Source organism: Ovis canadensis, chromosome 6 (genome assembly GCF_042477335.2).
Source record: "Ovis canadensis isolate MfBH-ARS-UI-01 breed Bighorn chromosome 6, ARS-UI_OviCan_v2, whole genome shotgun sequence".
Lineage (NCBI taxonomy): Eukaryota > Metazoa > Chordata > Mammalia > Artiodactyla > Bovidae > Ovis > Ovis canadensis.
This window is the reverse complement of record NC_091250.1, coordinates 130,609,717-130,626,607: the sequence shown is the minus strand read 5'-3', so window position 1 is coordinate 130,626,607 and position 16,891 is coordinate 130,609,717. Positions and strand designations below refer to the sequence as shown.

General features: G+C 59.9%; 1 protein-coding gene across 2 annotated transcripts in view; it reads right to left on the bottom strand.

Moving 5' to 3' along the window:
- Positions 1-11,088: 11,088 nt before the first annotated feature.
- Positions 11,089-16,891, bottom strand: part of SORCS2 (sortilin related VPS10 domain containing receptor 2) — a 491,847-nt gene continuing 486,044 nt past the window's right edge. The window contains exons 26-28 of one of the 2 annotated variants that reach the window (XM_069594797.1): positions 15,214-15,359; positions 13,645-13,718; positions 12,705-13,357 (exon numbers count right to left, since the gene is read on the bottom strand). In XM_069594797.1, coding sequence (XP_069450898.1) covers positions 13,334-13,357; positions 13,645-13,718; positions 15,214-15,359 — 244 coding nt within the window. In that variant the 3' untranslated portion in view covers positions 12,705-13,333. Of the gene's footprint in view, positions 13,358-13,644; positions 13,719-15,213; positions 15,360-16,891 lie in introns of both variants that reach the window. The other variant, XM_069594798.1, reaches the window with a different exon arrangement.

Genomic DNA, 16,891 nt, shown 5'->3' with positions numbered 1-16,891 from the left:
GCCTCTGTGTCTTGACTGACTTGGTTTGTGGGCAGATGGGAAGGACTGTCCAGTGGATGGAGTTTTACCAACAAGGCATTTTGCTTCCTGGGGCTTCCCTGGTGGCTCGGACGGTAAAGAAACTGCCTGCAATGCAGGAGACCCAGGTTCTATCCCTGGGTCGGGAAGATCCCCTGAAGAAGGAAATGGCAACTCACTCCAGTATTCTTGCCTGGAGAATCCTCATGGACAGAGGAGCCTGGTGGGCTACAGTTCATGGGGTTGCAAAGAGTTGGACACGACTGAATAAGACTAACACTTTCGTTTTGCTGGCCGGGTTGAGATGGGGTATAAGGAGGGGTCAAGGTGGAGCACGTGTTTTGTTTCTTTGGCAAAAATCTTTCATGAAAGAAGCATGGTCCTTTTAGTAGCTTTTAGCCTGAGGACCTAAATATTTGGATCAGGGAGCATTTGTGTCCCTTCTCAGTGCCGCTCTGTGCCCGGCGCTGCAAACAGGGCCGATGGGAAGTGACTGTTCTCAAGGCGCCTGCTCCAGCCAGGGAGACAGTCATGTCCACAGTGTGGAGTATGCCAGAACCGCAGGAGAAGGAGCAGCTGCCTTTGAGGTCACTGCCTTTGGTGGTGGGGTTTGCAGGGCTTCCCTTGTGGCTCAGCTGGTAAAGATTCCGCCCGCAATGTGGGAGACCTGGGTTCGAACCCTGGGTTGGGAAGATCCCCTGGAGAAGGGAAAGGCTACCCACTCCAGTTTTCTGGCCTGGAGAATTCCATGGACTGTATATAGTCCATGGGGTCTCAAAGAGTTGGACACGACTGAGTGACTTTCACTTTTGCAGGGTGGGTATTTGAGCTGGGTCACGGTGTTTAAATAGTTCAGCAGGGGGAGAGGGGCACCACAGGAGACCGGGGTGGTGGGTGAGAGCAGGTCCAGAGAGCGGGCGGGATCAGGCCGTGGGCCTCCTGTCTGCAGATGGGGGTTGGGCGGGGCCTCTGTGGAGAGCATCCAAGCCTTTTGGTGGAGTGGGGGGATGACCAGGTTTCTGGTTTTAGAAAGACCACTGCCAGGGGGAGGGTGGGCGTGTGTGGCGCACTGGCCTCAGGGCCAGGAGCAGAAAGGCCACTGCTGGTGCACAGCCCACTGAGGGCTGATGGAATGCAGACAGAGGAGCCCCGAGGGGCTGGCCAACCTGCCGCCTGACATGGAACCTGGGGGAACAGAGCTTGGCCAGAGCGGCAAGGATAAGGTGTCGGCTTGGGCTCTGCAGGACGCCTGGGTCACCGAGGAGGGGTGGCCTGTGTCTCTGTGTGAGTCGGGTACCCAAGCCATCACCCACCAGGACCAACCTTCCAGGACTTTTTTTTTTTAGCCAGGCCATGCAGCATACAGGATCCTAGTTCCCCGACCAGGGATTGAACCCACACCCCTGCATTAGAAGTGTGGCATCTAAACCACTGGACCACCAGTGAAGTCCCTGGACCCCCCTTTCAGAGGTCAAGGATCAGGTGACCCTGGGGGGGCCTCCTTCACCTCCACTTTCCCCTCCCTGGGGCTGGTCTGGGTGTTGGCTGGTCATGCCCCTGATAATGAGGGCCCTTCCTTTGCTAGAAGGAAGCAACTGCCCTGAGTCAGGTAAGCTCGCTTCTCCAGGCCCCCGTAAACAACAGGAAGATGATGGTCCGCATGCTCTCAGCTGGCCTCTGCCCTCCAAGCCATCCGCCAGGGCAGTGCTCTGCCCACCGCTTGCTGTCCAACAGCGGGTGGTTCTGCTTGGCGAGGGGCCCGGTTAAGCTTCATTAGAACCGACTTTAATTGATGCTTTTTCCTCTGGCTTGCACATGGGCCATGTCCTGGCAGGCTTGCAAATGAGAAGGAAATGCCTCTTTCATTTCTTTTAAAACTCAGCAAAAGGGACCCCAGAGTTCTTGGTTTTGCTTTCTACAACCAACGGAGACAAACCTGGGGATAGTTATACCTCCAGCTATAACTCTGGGAGCAGGCGACACAAAGCCCTGATCAGCATAAATCAGAAGCCCGGCTCTTTAAGGGGAGGCAGGGAAAACGTGAGCTGCTGTCTGTGACCCAGGAACTTTTATGATGGGGACTTTATCAGTTTTATGATGCTCTTAAAAATGACTATCTTTTCAGGGACCAGTTAGCCAGAAACCAGAGCAGGAGGCACAGTAGGGATGATGAAGCGGGTCAGGTAGACTCACCTCCAGGCCTGGGGGGCCGGTCCTGGACACCGAGAAGTCAGTGTGGCCTGGGACAGCCCACACGCCCAGGGGTGGAGGGCAGGGCATTGGAGGTCTCCTTGTTCTGAGGCTCTGACAGCTGGGGCCTCGCTGACCCTGGAGGCACGGCCCTTCCCGGGACCGCTCTCCGCAAACCCCGCTTTCACTTGTGAAGCGAGCCAGCCAGAGTCCACACCCCAGCCACCTCCTCTCTAGGTTCATACGCTCTGGGACCACTGTCCGCTGACCTCATCGCCGTTGGGCCGGGTGCCGCCCTGGTCCCGGAGTCTGCCTAATTACTCGGGCCAGCCCAACCCCTTTCCTTCCTGTGAAAACTGCAGTCAGTGAAGGCTCGTGTCCTCATCGGCCCCTGCCTCTGCCTCCTGACGGCCCCGGGTGCTTCCCTGCGGGGCCTGGCCCGGCCTGATGGGGTGCCGCCTTATGGGGAACGGGGACTGTGACAGACCAACCTCCTGACCCGCCCCGCAGCCCCCATACTGGGCAATGATAAAACCCATGGTTTGAACAGCCCAGTCTGTGGGAAAGGCGCGCTGGGTATCGTGTGCTGGGAGACGACCCGACCGTGAGACGGCCTTCAGCATCCGTAAGACTCTCGTTGACGGAAATCCTTTCCTCTGTGTGTTCTCTTTCCAGCAGGATAAACACTGTCATTTACTTCAACTGATCATGCGTTCACTTCCTCATTCAGGGATGGTTTACTGAAACCCCTATGGTGCCTGGGGCCCTGGAGACGCAGAACTCTGTAACGTAACTGTCGGCACCGGCCCCTCACTGCAGCCAGTGATGGGCGTGTGTGTGACCCGGGCGACCTCGCTAATAAACACGTAATTATAAGTCTGAGATGCCACGAAGACACACCAACCCTGCCCCGTCTTCTGGTGGTGACAGGCACCAGCCCTCCGTGGGAGGCACCAAGGACCCATCCCCACCTCTCTGCATCAGGGGACCCTGGGGTCCCTGGGGACACTCCCACACCAACCCTGGGAGGATGGGGGTTTACGGCCCAGGGTGTGTTTCTTGAAAAGCTCTGTGTTGGCCGCTAAGAACAGGAGCCATCTCCCCCGAACCTGGGCCGGATGAAGGCAACTCTGGAGGAGGAGAGCCCAGGAGATGTTCAGTGTGGCTCGCTGATCCCGGTGTCCCTAGGTTCGGGGTCACGGACATGCCACTCAGTTCTCAAGCTGACCTCTGTGGATCAAGCCATAAACACACGCTGGGCCTGGCGGTTCAAGACTGACTTGAGTCACCGCGACAGTGGGGAGCGTTGCTGCCACCTCCCAGGTCTAGACAGTCACACACCCGGAGCCCCCAGAGCCCAGGGAGCTTGCAGCCATGACACCTGATGCCAAGCTGAGTCTGTAAGGGGCTTCGCCCCCAACCTCCCCACGGGTGCGACGCAGCACGCAGGCAGAGGCTGTGCTGGGGATGGGTGGGGAGGCTGCACACTCGGGTGGCGGATGCTGGCTCCCACCACAGGCAGGTTCCTGGGGATCCCCAGTGCCGTGGAGGCCCCCCTGCCAGAACTGGGGTTCGGGGGTTGAGATGTTTGGTGGAGCTTCGGCCTCTGCCTGGGTCAGAGGGTTTCAGCTGTGATCCTTCCCCTGGTTCCTGACAGTGCTGGGGATACAGCCCGGGGCCACAGGAAGCATCTCCTCCTGGTTTCCAGACCCAGCGGTTCCCAGGGCAGGGACCCCCCCCCCAGACCCCCCCCAACACACACACACTCCATCAAAAGTCCTCTTCCTCCTAAAACAGTAAACAAAGCAATCTTAGGGCCCTAGAGGAACTGCAGGCTGTCCGGCCATCCGGGACCTGGGAGTCGCGGGGCGGGGACTCCGCCCACAGCCCCGCCCAGTTCTCCGGAGTTTTCCCACCTGAGAGCCGGAGGTGAGCACCCTGCCGCTGCCGGTGCCGCTGCACCACTTCCTGTGAAACACGCATGGCTTCCAAGCTGTTCAAAAGCAGAGCTGTCACTTTGTCAACAAAGGTCCATCTAGTCAAGGCTATGGTTTTTCCAGTGGTCATGTATGGATGTGAGAGTTGGACTATAAAGAAAGCTGAGCGCCGAAGAATTGATGCCTTTGAACTGTGGTGCTGGAGAAGACTCTTCAGAGTCCCTTGGACTGCAAGGAGATCCAACCAGTCCATCCTAAAGGGAATCAGTCCTGAATATTCATTGGAAGGACTGATGCTGAACCTGAAGCTCCAGTACTTTGGCCACCTGATGAGAAGAGCCAACTCACTGGAAAAGACCCTGATGCTGGGAAAGATTGAGGGCAGGAGAAGAAGGGGATGACAGAGGATGAGCAGGTTGGATGGCATCGCCGACTCAGGAAGATAGTGAAGGGCAAGGAAGCCTGGTGTGCTGCAGTTCATATGGTCACAAAGAGTTGGACACCTTCATGGTGGTTAGGAGTCTGCCTGCAATGCAGGAGACCTGGGTTCTATCCCTGGGTTGGGAAGACCCCCTGGAGGAGGAAATGGCAACCCACTCCAGTATTCTTGCCTGGTGAATTCCATGGATAGAGGAGCCTGGTGAGCTTGAGTCCACGGGGTCGCAAAGGGTCGGACACGACAAGAGTGACTAACCTTCATTGTGTTCATTTCATTTAGCGACTGAACCACCCAGTACCTGGGAGGCAGGTGACTCTTTTTGTTCTATGCCTATTGGTGAAGTTGCTCCCACCTGGCAGGAAGCAGCTGCCCTCACAGGTCTAGGCAAATGCTCCAGCTCTTTCTAAGCAGCCAGGGAGGCTGGATTCTCCTCCTCCAGAACGCCAGCACCTTCAATCATGCTGGTCGGGTCTGGTGGGGAGAAAAGAGCAGGTCCTCTCCACGCCTTGGTGGGACGCAGGTGACCAGCTGCTCTGGACACTGCAGACACAGGGGGTTTCAGAAAGGGTGCTGGAGGCGTGCGTGACCGCGGGCTGGTGCAAGTCGGGAACCGTCTTTGAAACGCCTCGGTCTTTGGCATGAAATCGGGCAGCTCTGGAGAACTTGACCAGAAGCTGCTTGACTCTCAGGAACTGCTTGAAAGTTCCCAGCAGCCGCCCGAGTCTACGGCAACAAACAAAATGCCTCCAACCGCACGTCCATCACACGCTACCTGTAGCCGCCTCCCCAGAGGACGGCGCCCAGATCTGTCTGAATCTTCACCCCTGCCTCTTCTTCGCCAGATCACACCTCTGCCCCAGCTTCTCAGGACACCTTCCACGGGGACATGAGTGATGCCGGGGGTGAGGTGGATGACAGTCAGGCACGTGGGATGGCGGAACAAAGACAGCGATGCCACGCCACCCCGTGGGTCACTCCCATCTCGACGCCAAAAGCAGAAGGCACAGAGCCAGTCTGAACGCCAGATCCCACCCTGCAACTGTCCTTAAGTCCACACCAAGCCTCGGGCCTCAGGGAAGTGCTCGGGAATCTTGCAGCTTCTTGCTCTCCTCTGTCTGCACATCTGCTACCCTGAACAGTTTACCTGGTCCGGAGGCGGCCGCCAGCCCCGCCTGCCTCCGAAAGTGCCCACCGGGGGGCGCTGGCTTTTGAACCACCTCTTCAGTTCAGTTCAGTCGTGTCCGACTCTTTGCAACCCCATGGACTGCAGCACACCAGGCCTCCCTGTCCATCACCAACTCCCAGAGTTTACTCAAACTCACCTCCATCCAGTCGGTGATGCCATCCAACCATCTCATTCTCTGTCGTCCCTTTCTCCTCCCACCTTCAATCTTTCCCAGCATCAGGGTCTTTTCAGATGAGTCAGCTCTTTGCATCAGGTGGCCAACCAATCCTTGGTTGATAGAAAGATGTCTTTGGGGGTATTTTTCCTGTGAAAGGTGCCCAGATCTTACAGTTTTGAATGCTTTCAAATCTACGTGAACCCTTCTACTTTCTATACAAATGACTCACACTCAGACTGAGCCCAGTCAGCACAGTCCCTCTATTTGCCTCCCAGCCTCAGTCCTGCCCATCCCCCTCCTGGTAAGTATTGTGCGTGTTTTGTGTAGACTTTGTAAGACTTTTTAATCTTTTGGTTCAATTCCTGACCTTACAGGATGGACTTTGTCCTGATGCTGTGTAGGCCTTTTAACTTGCAGGTTGTGACTTTCTCCAGCTTGGCTTGTGTACCCTAATTCCCAAGGAAGCCTGTGTTGAATGGGAGAGCTCTCTCCATCTCCTACAAGGCATTTATAGACTCTCTTCCTCATTCCTGTTATTTTTAGAGAGAGGTAATCTGCTCTTCTGCCTTCTGCTCTTTATTACTTTCAATGCAAATAGATGCTAATTCCGCTCCTCCCTTTTCACTCTCCTGCCTCACCTCCCTCCAGTGGCGTCCCCTCCTCCTCAGCCTGTATCTCTTCTGTCTGGTCTCAAAAAGGCCACATCTTCTGACATTTCACACTGAGACACGACGCATACAGTCTCTAAAATTTCCTCCAGCTTCCTTTAATAAGCTCTTGTGCACCAACCATGCTTCTCTCTGAACCTGCAAGGCAGCCCTCCAGCGGTCTCAGAAGCAGGATTGTTCTTTGGACCCCTGGAGGCTGTGGTTGTATTTCTTTCCCGTTATCTATCCTCAAATGAAGAGCACTCCCTCCAGACCAAGCGTTTTCCATTTCAGGAGCCTTGTCCTGTCTCCCCTCACTGCGTTCTCAGCTGCTGGGGGAACCCTCCTTTTGCACATTAATCCTGAAGGCAGTGTGATGTTGCCCCAGACAAATCGTGAGCGTCTAGCCGACCATCACCGCGGTGCCCCTCGGGAACTGACCTCCATCTGAGGTGAGGACTGCAGGCTGAGCATTGAGTTGGCATCATCATCAGCTTTCTGTGGTGGTTCTGGCCCAAATGCAGGGATGTGAGGTGACCCCACCTCCTGCTTGGGATGTGTGGTGACCCCACCTCCTGCTTGGGACATGGGGTGACTCCACCTCCTGCTTGAAAGTAGAGTACCACGTGGCTGAGGATTAAGACAGTGAGCTATATCGGGGTTCCTCCTGGGATGTCCATGTGGCCTGACCAGAGCATCTGGACTTTATGAGAGGAAGATGTCCAGGCTGGAGCTGCTGCAGCCATTTTGTAGCCTGAGGTCACCTTGGTGGCTCTGTTCCCGAGCAGTGGCCTGTGGCTTGGAGATACAGAGCTACACCGGAAGGTCTCCATGGAACGCTGTGACACCGACCTCCCGTGAGACCTCCACCCTGCTGGCAATTTTAACAACTTCCTTAGCCAAACTACTTTCTCACTGTTCTGATAAAACTTCACACCTCCTCCTGTTTCCCTGGCTCCCTTCCCTCTTCTCACTTTTGAGGATGACCTCACTTGTAACTTCCCTGAGGACGTGGAGCCCCTGGAAGAGAAGCTTCCAACCGAGGTGCTTCTGAGCCCTTCTGTTCCCCAGGGCCAGGAGTCCCCACTCCCTGATCTGACCCTCTGCTCACACTCAGGCTCCTGGCCCTTCACCCCTTAAGGCCTGGCTGCCCGGCATCCCCTGCTCTCCCTCCTGCATTTTCTGTCTCTCCAGGTCTGTTAACTCATTCCCGTCCGCACACTGCCCTAGCTGCTGCCCCGACTCTCTGTCCTTGAGTTGCCAGGAAATTCTAGAACACGCTATTCTGTGCTTTGACTGTCTAGTGCCTCACGTCCCGTGAGTCCCTCAGCTGGCTCCCAGGAGGCCTCTGTTCTCACGCCTGCCTGCAGTCTGGCCCTGTGACTCACCATGTGGGCAGTCCCTGCACGGCTGACCCAGCCCCGCTCCGAAGCACCCTTCACATAGGACACAGGGGCCTCCCCCTGCCTGCAGAAGCGCTGTGGTTAGCAGAGGGCCTGGGCTGCCCGGTGATGTTGGGCTGAACCCCAGCTCTACATTGCTTTATGCCTTGCTGCCCCTGACTCTGGGGCGGGGGTGTTGGCACCTGTCTCCGGGCTTGCTGCCAGCCTGGTTCGCGGCTGTGTGCGGGAAGCACCTGCCTTGGACCCGATACACGGCAGAGACAGAGTGGGAGCCGCCGTCATCCCTGAGGTCACCTTGGCTCGTGGTTCTGATGGCGGCAGGTGGATCCTGCTGGACCGCTGACAGGGCCAAGCACCGGGGCCGTAATCTGTGAGCTGCAAACCACGTGCGTGGTCCTGTGTCCCCGTGCAGAGCCAGGGCAGATTTTGGAATAAAGTGCCGTCTGCTGAGCTAGTACTGTTGGAGATGAGCAACCTCATCATAGCATCACACCAATGCCAGGGGGTCATGGGCACGGGCCATTAAAACGCCTGGGCTGGTGCACATACGGCCTGCAACTGGCAACTCTGAGCTTGAGGAGCTGCAAAGTCCCCTGGGCCTCACAGGCCCAGGTTGTGGAGATGAGGCCCTGGGGGGTGGGCCATGCGCAGCCAGGAGAGGGGTGGCCGGGAGTGGCCGGGCCCACGCCGGTCAGCACATCCCAGTGGGTCACCCCAGCAGCGCGGGGTGATCATTTCTGCAGCCCGAGACTTGTGTGAAGGTTTCACACCAAATGGAATCGGGATGAGCAGGGGCAGGGGCAGCTGCCCAAGACCCCCCACCCCGGCCCCCACCACGTTAGCAGGGTGGGCGCATCTGGCCACTTTCTTTGCTGCTGAGCTCGGAGGTCAGAGGGGGTTTCCTCCTCCTGCTGGTCCTGCTGAGTCAACAGCAGCGTCACACAGAGGCTGCTCACCGCCCGCAGGGTCCCCCCTGCCCCTTCAAGACAAAGGGAGCTGCTGAGGACTCCCCTGTGGCTGGACACAGCAGGGGCACTGTGATCGGGCAGCTCAGTGACCAGGTCTGGAAGTGGGTCCCAGGTGGGAGCCGCCCCCGAGCTCAGCCTGGAGGCACAAGGTCAGTGCCGGCCAGTCCGTGTCCAGCTGTGATCGCGACTGCTCTCAGCTCTGGCCGAGGCCTGGCCTGCCACTGGTGACGCTGTCTGTGTCAGACGTGGGGGGGTGGGAAGGCCCACCTTGCAGCGTGCGCCTGGCTGGGGCCAGGGGTCGGGGCCGCTGTGCCCTCTCTCAGCTCGGTGGGGTCCTTCTCGAAGGGGTCCTGACCCTGAGTCCCCACACACACACACACACAGATACACAGACCCACACATGCATATACACACACACAGACACAGATACACACACAGACCCACACATGCATACACACACACACAGACACAGATATACACACAGACCCACACATGCATACACACACACACAGACACAGATACACACACGGACCCACACATACATACACACACATAGACACAGATACACACACGGACCCACACATGCATACACACACACACAGACACAGATACACACACGGACCCACACATGCATACACACACACACAGATACACACACGGACCCACGCATACATACACACAGATACACACACACAGACACAGATACACACACGGACCCACACATGCATACACACACACAGACACAGATACACACACGGACACACACATACACACACACACAGATACACACACGGACCCACACATGCATACACACACACACAGACACAGACACAGATACACACACGGACCCACACATACATACACACACACACAGACACACACACGGACCCACACATGCATACACACAGACACAGATACACACACGGACCCACACATACATACACACAGATACACACACACACAGACACAGATACACACACGGACCCACACGTACATACACACACACAGAGACACAGATACACACACGGACCCACACATACATACACACACACAGACACAGATACACACACGGACCCACACATGCATACACACACACACAGACACAAAGAAGTGCAAACACAAGCACACACACAAATATATGCACACACAGATACAAATACAGGCATATACAGACATTCACGTGCATAGACACACACACAGTCACACACACACACTCACACACACACCCACAGTGTCCTCTCGGAGTCCCCTGCCCTGTATGGCCCTGGCCCTAGCCTGCACACAGATACACATGCACACACTCACACACACACACACACTCCTCTCGGCTCCCCCGCCCTGCATGGCCCCGGCTCTGGCCTGCTTCCCATGGGTCCACTTCTCCCTCGTCCTGGAGACCTGGCTCCCACAGGGCCCCGGCCCTCCGCTCCGGCTTGGGCCCTGCAATCATTGTCAGTGTCCCCACAGGCCCGGGGTCTCCTTTGGGCCCCAGGGGCGTGTCCTGTTCACTCAGGGCTCCGGCCCTGGTCCCAGGGTGCACGAGATCTGGCCAGAAGGCTTTGAGGATGTGGACGACACTGAACTCCATGTACTGTGGTCCAGAGAAGGAAGGGGGTGTGTCTGTGAGTCTGCGTGAAAGCTGCGTGTGTTGTCTCTGTGTGCAAGCATATCAATGTGTGTCTGTGTGAGTGTGTCTGAGTGTGCATGTGCATGGATGTGGTGATCTGACCACATCAGGGCTTCCTCTATCCACTCCTGGCTCCTCAGTCTCCTCAGAAACAAGTGGGTGGCATTTCAGGGACAAGGGGCTTCGTTCAGCTGCGGTGCACCTCCAGGCCTCAACCCCTGGCCTCTGCACCTCACTGGGCAAACGGAGCATGTTCCAGGGCCCCTCACTGGCCGCTGGGGGAGAAGTGAGGCGACCCATGTGAGGGGGTGGTGGCATCACTGCTTTGCAGGTGGCACATCCGGGTCCAGCGACCGAGATAGCCAATGTCACGGCACCCTCCCCCCCAAAGTGCAGGGACCCCTGGCCTGCCCCTGCCTCCGTGACACCACAGTCCTGGGGCCCTGGGTGTGTGTTTACGGAAACGTTGACAAATAGCTTCATAATAAGGCAAACACCGATTGTACGCATTTAATCTTTGTTAAAAGCATCACAAATGATTTATTGATTTTTAAAAAGGAAAAATAAGAAAGAATTTATCGCATCTCTGTTATGTGCATATAGAAGTGTGGGCTCGATCCAGCTGAATGAGACGTTAGCGGTCCAAGCCCAGCCGGCTCTTCCCGAGGGCCCGCGCATACCTGTACGGCAAAGACGCAGGACCTCAAAACGTGGAACCAGATAAACCCAGACCTACGTGTGGATCTACATGGTTATGGGGACGGAAATGTATTCGGTTATAGATGCCAACTTATTCCCAGGCTCTTGGGTCCGCACACCCAAAACGCTCTTCATAGAGATGATGACATAAAATAGGAGAACACAAACAGCTAAAGGGAAGCCCTATCCCATCAGCAAGACAATGCAGCTGAGGGTCAGGAGGTCACAGGCGCGTTGTCACCCAGAGGCACTGCTGAGCTGCGTCCAGGGGTTCCCTGCTGACCTTGACCTGGGACCTGGCCGGCGCTGAAGGTGTCTGACCCTGCAATGAGGCTCACAGGCCCGTTGGGGGTGTATGGCAGGACGCGGGATTCCCTAAGGGGTCTTTGGAGACAGCAGACAGGCTGGCGGAGGCAGACACCTCGAGAACCCAGCCTCTCCCCGCAGCACCCCACAACTCCCGCACTTCCCCGAGGAGGGTGTGGAGGACGCTGGCATGGCCAGCTCTGCGGGCCCGCAGCTCAGCCGGGTGGGCCGCAGTGGGGGGAGGGGCGCCTCTGCCGCCCGCCGCGCGACTTACAGTGACCCCTTCTGAGCCGATCTCAGACCCCATTTGCGACACATGGGGTTGGACACCAGGGTCCCCCCTCCGGCGAGTGGGAGCTGCTCTGGGGGTGCGGATGACCCTCCGCAGGCCGCCTTTCTTTTCTGCGGAAGCGGGCTAAGTCTTCCCACCGCCCCGGGCTTCATCCTGGACTCCTCCTCGGGGCCAGCGGGGTCCTAGCCTGGGATCTGGGGTGTCCCCACCTCTGGGAGGACGGTCTGGCCACCAAGAGCCCATGGTGGTGGCGGGGAGGGGACGCTGACTTCCAGTTTCAAGGCAAAAGGTGAAACCCCGCCCCTAGATGCTCCTGGCGTCCCTGACTCTAGGCATCTGTGAGCGAGGAGGGTCGAACTGTCTGGGAAGCGGTGGGGGGAGGGGAGGGGGGCTGGCTCCCGGGGCACCTCTGTGACCCCTTGCTGTGTGTGACCCTGGGGCAGCCACTCCCTCTCTGGGCCTCAGCGGCTCTGTCTTTAAGACGAGGCGGGCACCACTTGTCGGCCCTTCACGCTCTGCCTTTCTAACTGCTCCTGGTTCCTGGGTCTCTACGCGGCTCCCTCTAGGAATGAGGAATCGCAAAGCACTGGGCATCTGTCTCGAGGCCAATCCCGGGCAGGAAGCCTGCACGTCGGCCGGCCGGGGGTGGGGGCGCTGGAGCCCTTGAAGGGCGGGGCTGGGGGAGCTTTGCTTTTGGGGGGCGGGGGGCAGGAGAGAAGGCTGCCAGTGGGGGCGGAGAATTCCTGGGCTTTCGGCAAGGGGGTTCCCAAGAACGGGGGCTACTGCCTGGCAATAAAAAGAGAACAACCTCCCCCCCAAAAAAACCGCAAATGGCTACCTAGAGAGGTATTTACATTATCTCTGCAGGTTAAAAAGAGGAAGGGGAGCACGGAGGGCGGCCTCGGGGGTGGGGCGGGGCCCGCAGCAGGCTTTCTTGATTCTGGAGGGGGTGTGCACGACCCCCCGCAGAGGGACGGCCATGTGAGCGGTGGGAGCTGCCCTCCTGGGGGTTCCGAGGAAAAAAGCGGTGGCTCAGTGTTCCTCTGAGGGACAGGAGCCCACGGTGCAGGTGATGGAGGCGGAGGGGGTTGGGTGGGGGGTCTGCGCTTCTGAGAGTCCGGCAGGCTCACCCCCCAGCCTCAGGGGGCCCGGCCTCGCCTATAAGTCAGGCCTCCTCGCCGGAGTGACGGGGTGTGGGCTGACAGTGTCCAGAGTTGGGGGCCGGGGCGGGGCGGGCTTGAGCTGGACGGAGCGGGAACAGCTGTAGGCTGGCGTGGACGCGGCGGGAGGAGGAGGAGGCTTTCCCGAGGTCTCCGCGGGGGTGCGGGTCCCACCCCGTGCCGAGGGGCGCGTGTGGTCCTGGGCCCTCCGCGGGGGATGACGCGGCGGAGAGGAGAGCGTTCCTGGCGCGGCCGCCGCGGCCTCAGCTCACCAGGTAGCTGTGCATCTCCCGGGAGCTGACGCTCAGGACCACGCCCGAGTGGTTCCCTGGAGGAGAGACCGGCGTGAGCGCGCGGCCGGCCCAGCGGCGTGGGCCGGGGGCGGCGGTGCGCGTGCGCGGTGCGGGCGAGGTGCGTGCGGCTCCGCCGACGTGCAGGCATCCCGAGCTTCCTCCAGCCGTGCGGGTCGTGCCTGGACGCGGGTGCGGAGGCGGTGGGGTGGGCGGGTGACTGAGGGCGGGTCTCCCGGTGCCGGCAAAGCAGTGGACCCAGGGGGCCTCGGGGGTGAGGCCGCGCCCGCCACCCGCCCCCACCGCCCCCACCGCCCCCACTGACCTGCAGGGGGGCCGGCCCCGGCATCGGCAGCAGGGGGAGGTAGGCGGGGCTCTGTCCCCCCCGGGCAGGGGCCGCTGCAGGGCGGCCCGGCGAGGCCCCGGGCGGCGGCGGGAGAGAGAAAGGCACAGGGCACCGTCAGAAACGCACGGGCGGGCCGCGTCCTGAGACCCCCGGGGAGCAGAGGCGTGGCCGCTGGCTGCCTGGAGCCCCCACCTCCCGGGCGCATCGAGACTGAGCGGCCCAGAGGTTCCAGCGGGGCCGTGGGGGCCACGGGGTCGTGAGCCGGCCCGGGGCTTTGGGTCCAAGGTCAGCCACCTGTCCACTGGGCCGCCTGGGTGGGAGACGTCCCCTCTCTGAACCTCACTTCTAGCCGTTTAAAAGGTGGGGACCGCGATTCCGCCTCCCACAGTCCCAGGGACAGGGCAGATACAGGTTGAGGGGATAAAAGCGCAGCGATGACACCCCCCCCCCCCCAGGTGGCAGCTTCCTCGGACCCCACTGGGGACGTCACAGCACCCCAGGGGCGGCGCGTGCAGCGCAGGTGGGGTGCAGAGCGACTGTTAAGGGTCGGGGTAGCTGGGGCCCCAGGGCCTGGACTCCAGCCCCTTCCCCACCAGCTGTGTGGCCCTGGCCCGGGGCCAGTCCAGGTCTCAGCTCTGAAAAGAAGCGCCCCTGCTGGGCTATGGAGGAAGCGATGCCGGCTGGAGCACTCATCGGTCCTGCAGCTGGGAGCACTCAGCATTCACGTGGCCTGGAGCACTCAGCGCTCACGCAGCCGGGTGGGCGGCGCCAGTATTCGGGCGGGACTCCCGGGCCTCAGTCTCCCCATGGGTTGAGGAGGGAGTGGGGATGGGGCCTGCTGTCCCATCAGAGTGTGTGTCTCCCCCAAAGATGGACAGACCGTGGTCACCTCAACCACAGAGTCAGAACCAAAGGGCAGTGGTGACGGCCAGGCTGTCCCCTCCCTGGTCTCTGCGGCGCAAAGGCCGCAGGCGGGCGCTGGGTGGACAGTGCAGCGGGCTGAGCCGGCTGCTGCGTTATCACCGGCAGAAGCTTCGAGGTGGTGGGGCTCAGCCCATGAATGCCGGCTCAGGCCCCAGGAGAGAACCGGAGGTCAACACAGACCCCATCCCCAGAGGAGGCCACTAAGTGGGCAGCTGCTCCGTCCTCCCGCTGGCCACGGGGCGGGGGGGAGGCAATGGGGTCACGAAACAGAGACGCTGTGCAAACTGTAAAGGGCTGTGCACAGGTAGTTATGTCCATGTGCGCACGGCCCAGGGCATCGTCATCCCAGTGACGAGAGGGATGCCGGGAGCGTGGAGGGGGTGACCGCGGGGAGAGGACCCCGGGACCTCCCAGAACACAGCAGCTTCGCCATGGAAGCCAGCGCTCCTGTCTGCCCCACCCCTCAGGGGACTGCGGGCGTCTGGGGTCGGAGTCCACTGGCAGCCCCGGGGGACTCCTGCCATCACCTGTCAGGAGAGGACCCAGGGTAGGGCCCGCCCGCCCCAGGCCTGGCGGTAGTGGCGGTGGGGCTCCGGCGGAGGGGGTGTTGGGGGCGGGCGTTACCTAGAGCCTGTGGGTGGAGCTCATCCTCTATGAACTCCTCCCCCTGGGTGGCGCTCCGCACACCCTGGCTGTGGCTCACGGGGCTCGTCATTTCCTGCTCCTTCTCGTTGTGCATCTGGGCATACACGGTCCTGCCAGGGCGTTTCCTGCAAGGCAGGGGATGGAGGGGCGGGGAGATCAGGGCTCTGCCTGGGACGCCTGTCCCTGGAGGCCCCCAGCCCACCCTTCTGTGCAGTGCTCTCATCGCTCCTGGGTCTGCCTCCTGCGCCACCTCTGCGCCACGCCATCTCCTCCAGGAAGCCCCCCTGTGCCACCTCTGGGCCAAGCCACCTCCTCCAGGAAGCCCTCCGTCCTGTGAGCTCCCACAGCTCTGGGTTTGCCTCTGCCCCAGCGAGGACCGTCCATCTGTCTCCCCTGAGGCGTGCTGCAGGGAGAGGGTGTTTCTTTATCTCTTTCAGGTCCCTGTCACCCATCACCTCCAGGTTCTGATCAGGTCGGCAGGCGTGTGTTTCCACAAGGCATGCGATGCTGACAGGCTCCGAGAGGTGTTTGCCGAGCCCTGCCCAGGCCCTGGGGTATCCTCTACTGCCTGTCCTCTCCAGGGCAGAGGGAAAGGAGATGGAGGGCACAGCCCCCCTCTGCCTCAGCTGGGACTAGGCTCAGGGCCCTGGGCCTGGCTCCTTCGTGTGTGACACCCACTTAGTTGGAGCAAAACTCCAAAGGGTGCATGGTTCCACTTTACAGATGAGGAAACTGAGGCTCAGTGGGAGGGTGGGCTTCCTCAGAGCCACCAAAGGCAGTTCGCCAACAGCAGCAGTTCTCTGGAAATACTGAGATGGCAGGATGCACATTCAGGCCCCTGGGCGGGTTGGGTCATGTCGGGCCCCAGGGGACTACAGCACTCGGTGACTGAGAGCCTCTGAGACTTAGGAGCTGCTTGTTATGCAGGCAGGCCCGGCCCAGGCTGACAGCCGCGCCAGCCAGGAAGTCCAGCTCCCCACAAAGCTCAGAGCGTCCGGACAAACGGGGCATCTCTGCCTACCTGTTGTGCTCTCTTCCCCAGGTGGACGCCAGTGCTCTGGGGGCGCGCTCACCCCCAGAACTGTGCTATGTCCACGGTTTCCATGGTAACCACCCTCCCATGATTGATTCAGAAATAAGCCCTGAGAGCACTGGGGGAGCCCAGGGTTCACGCCCTCGCCTCTCCTGGGGCCAGCTCCTGGGCTGGGCTCAAGGTCTTCCCTTCCCCACCTCCGCTCCTCTGGAGACAAGGTGCCTTCGGGACCATTTACACTGGGCACCGTAAACCTGGAGCAACTCGTGGGAGCTGCACTCTGGGCCTCGGGGGGTCTGAAGACGGCAAGTTACAGAGACCAGAACCCTGCCCCTTTCATGCCTGACCTGCCAGGCCTGCCATCTGCTGCCCAGGCAACTCCTGCCACCCTGCGGTTCTCAGGAGCCCTTCATTTGTGGGCAGTCACTTCAGTCATGTCCGACTCTTTGCGACCTTATGGGCTGTAGCCCGCCAGGCTCCTCTGTCCGTGGGATCCTCCAGGCAGGTGTACTGGAGTGGGTTACCCTGGGAAAAGCCCAAATTCACCCCGACTAAGGTCCGAGGGGAAAGAGAAGGAGATGGGGGCCCAAACCCCGAGTCCAGCCGGTGCCTCCAGCACAGCTG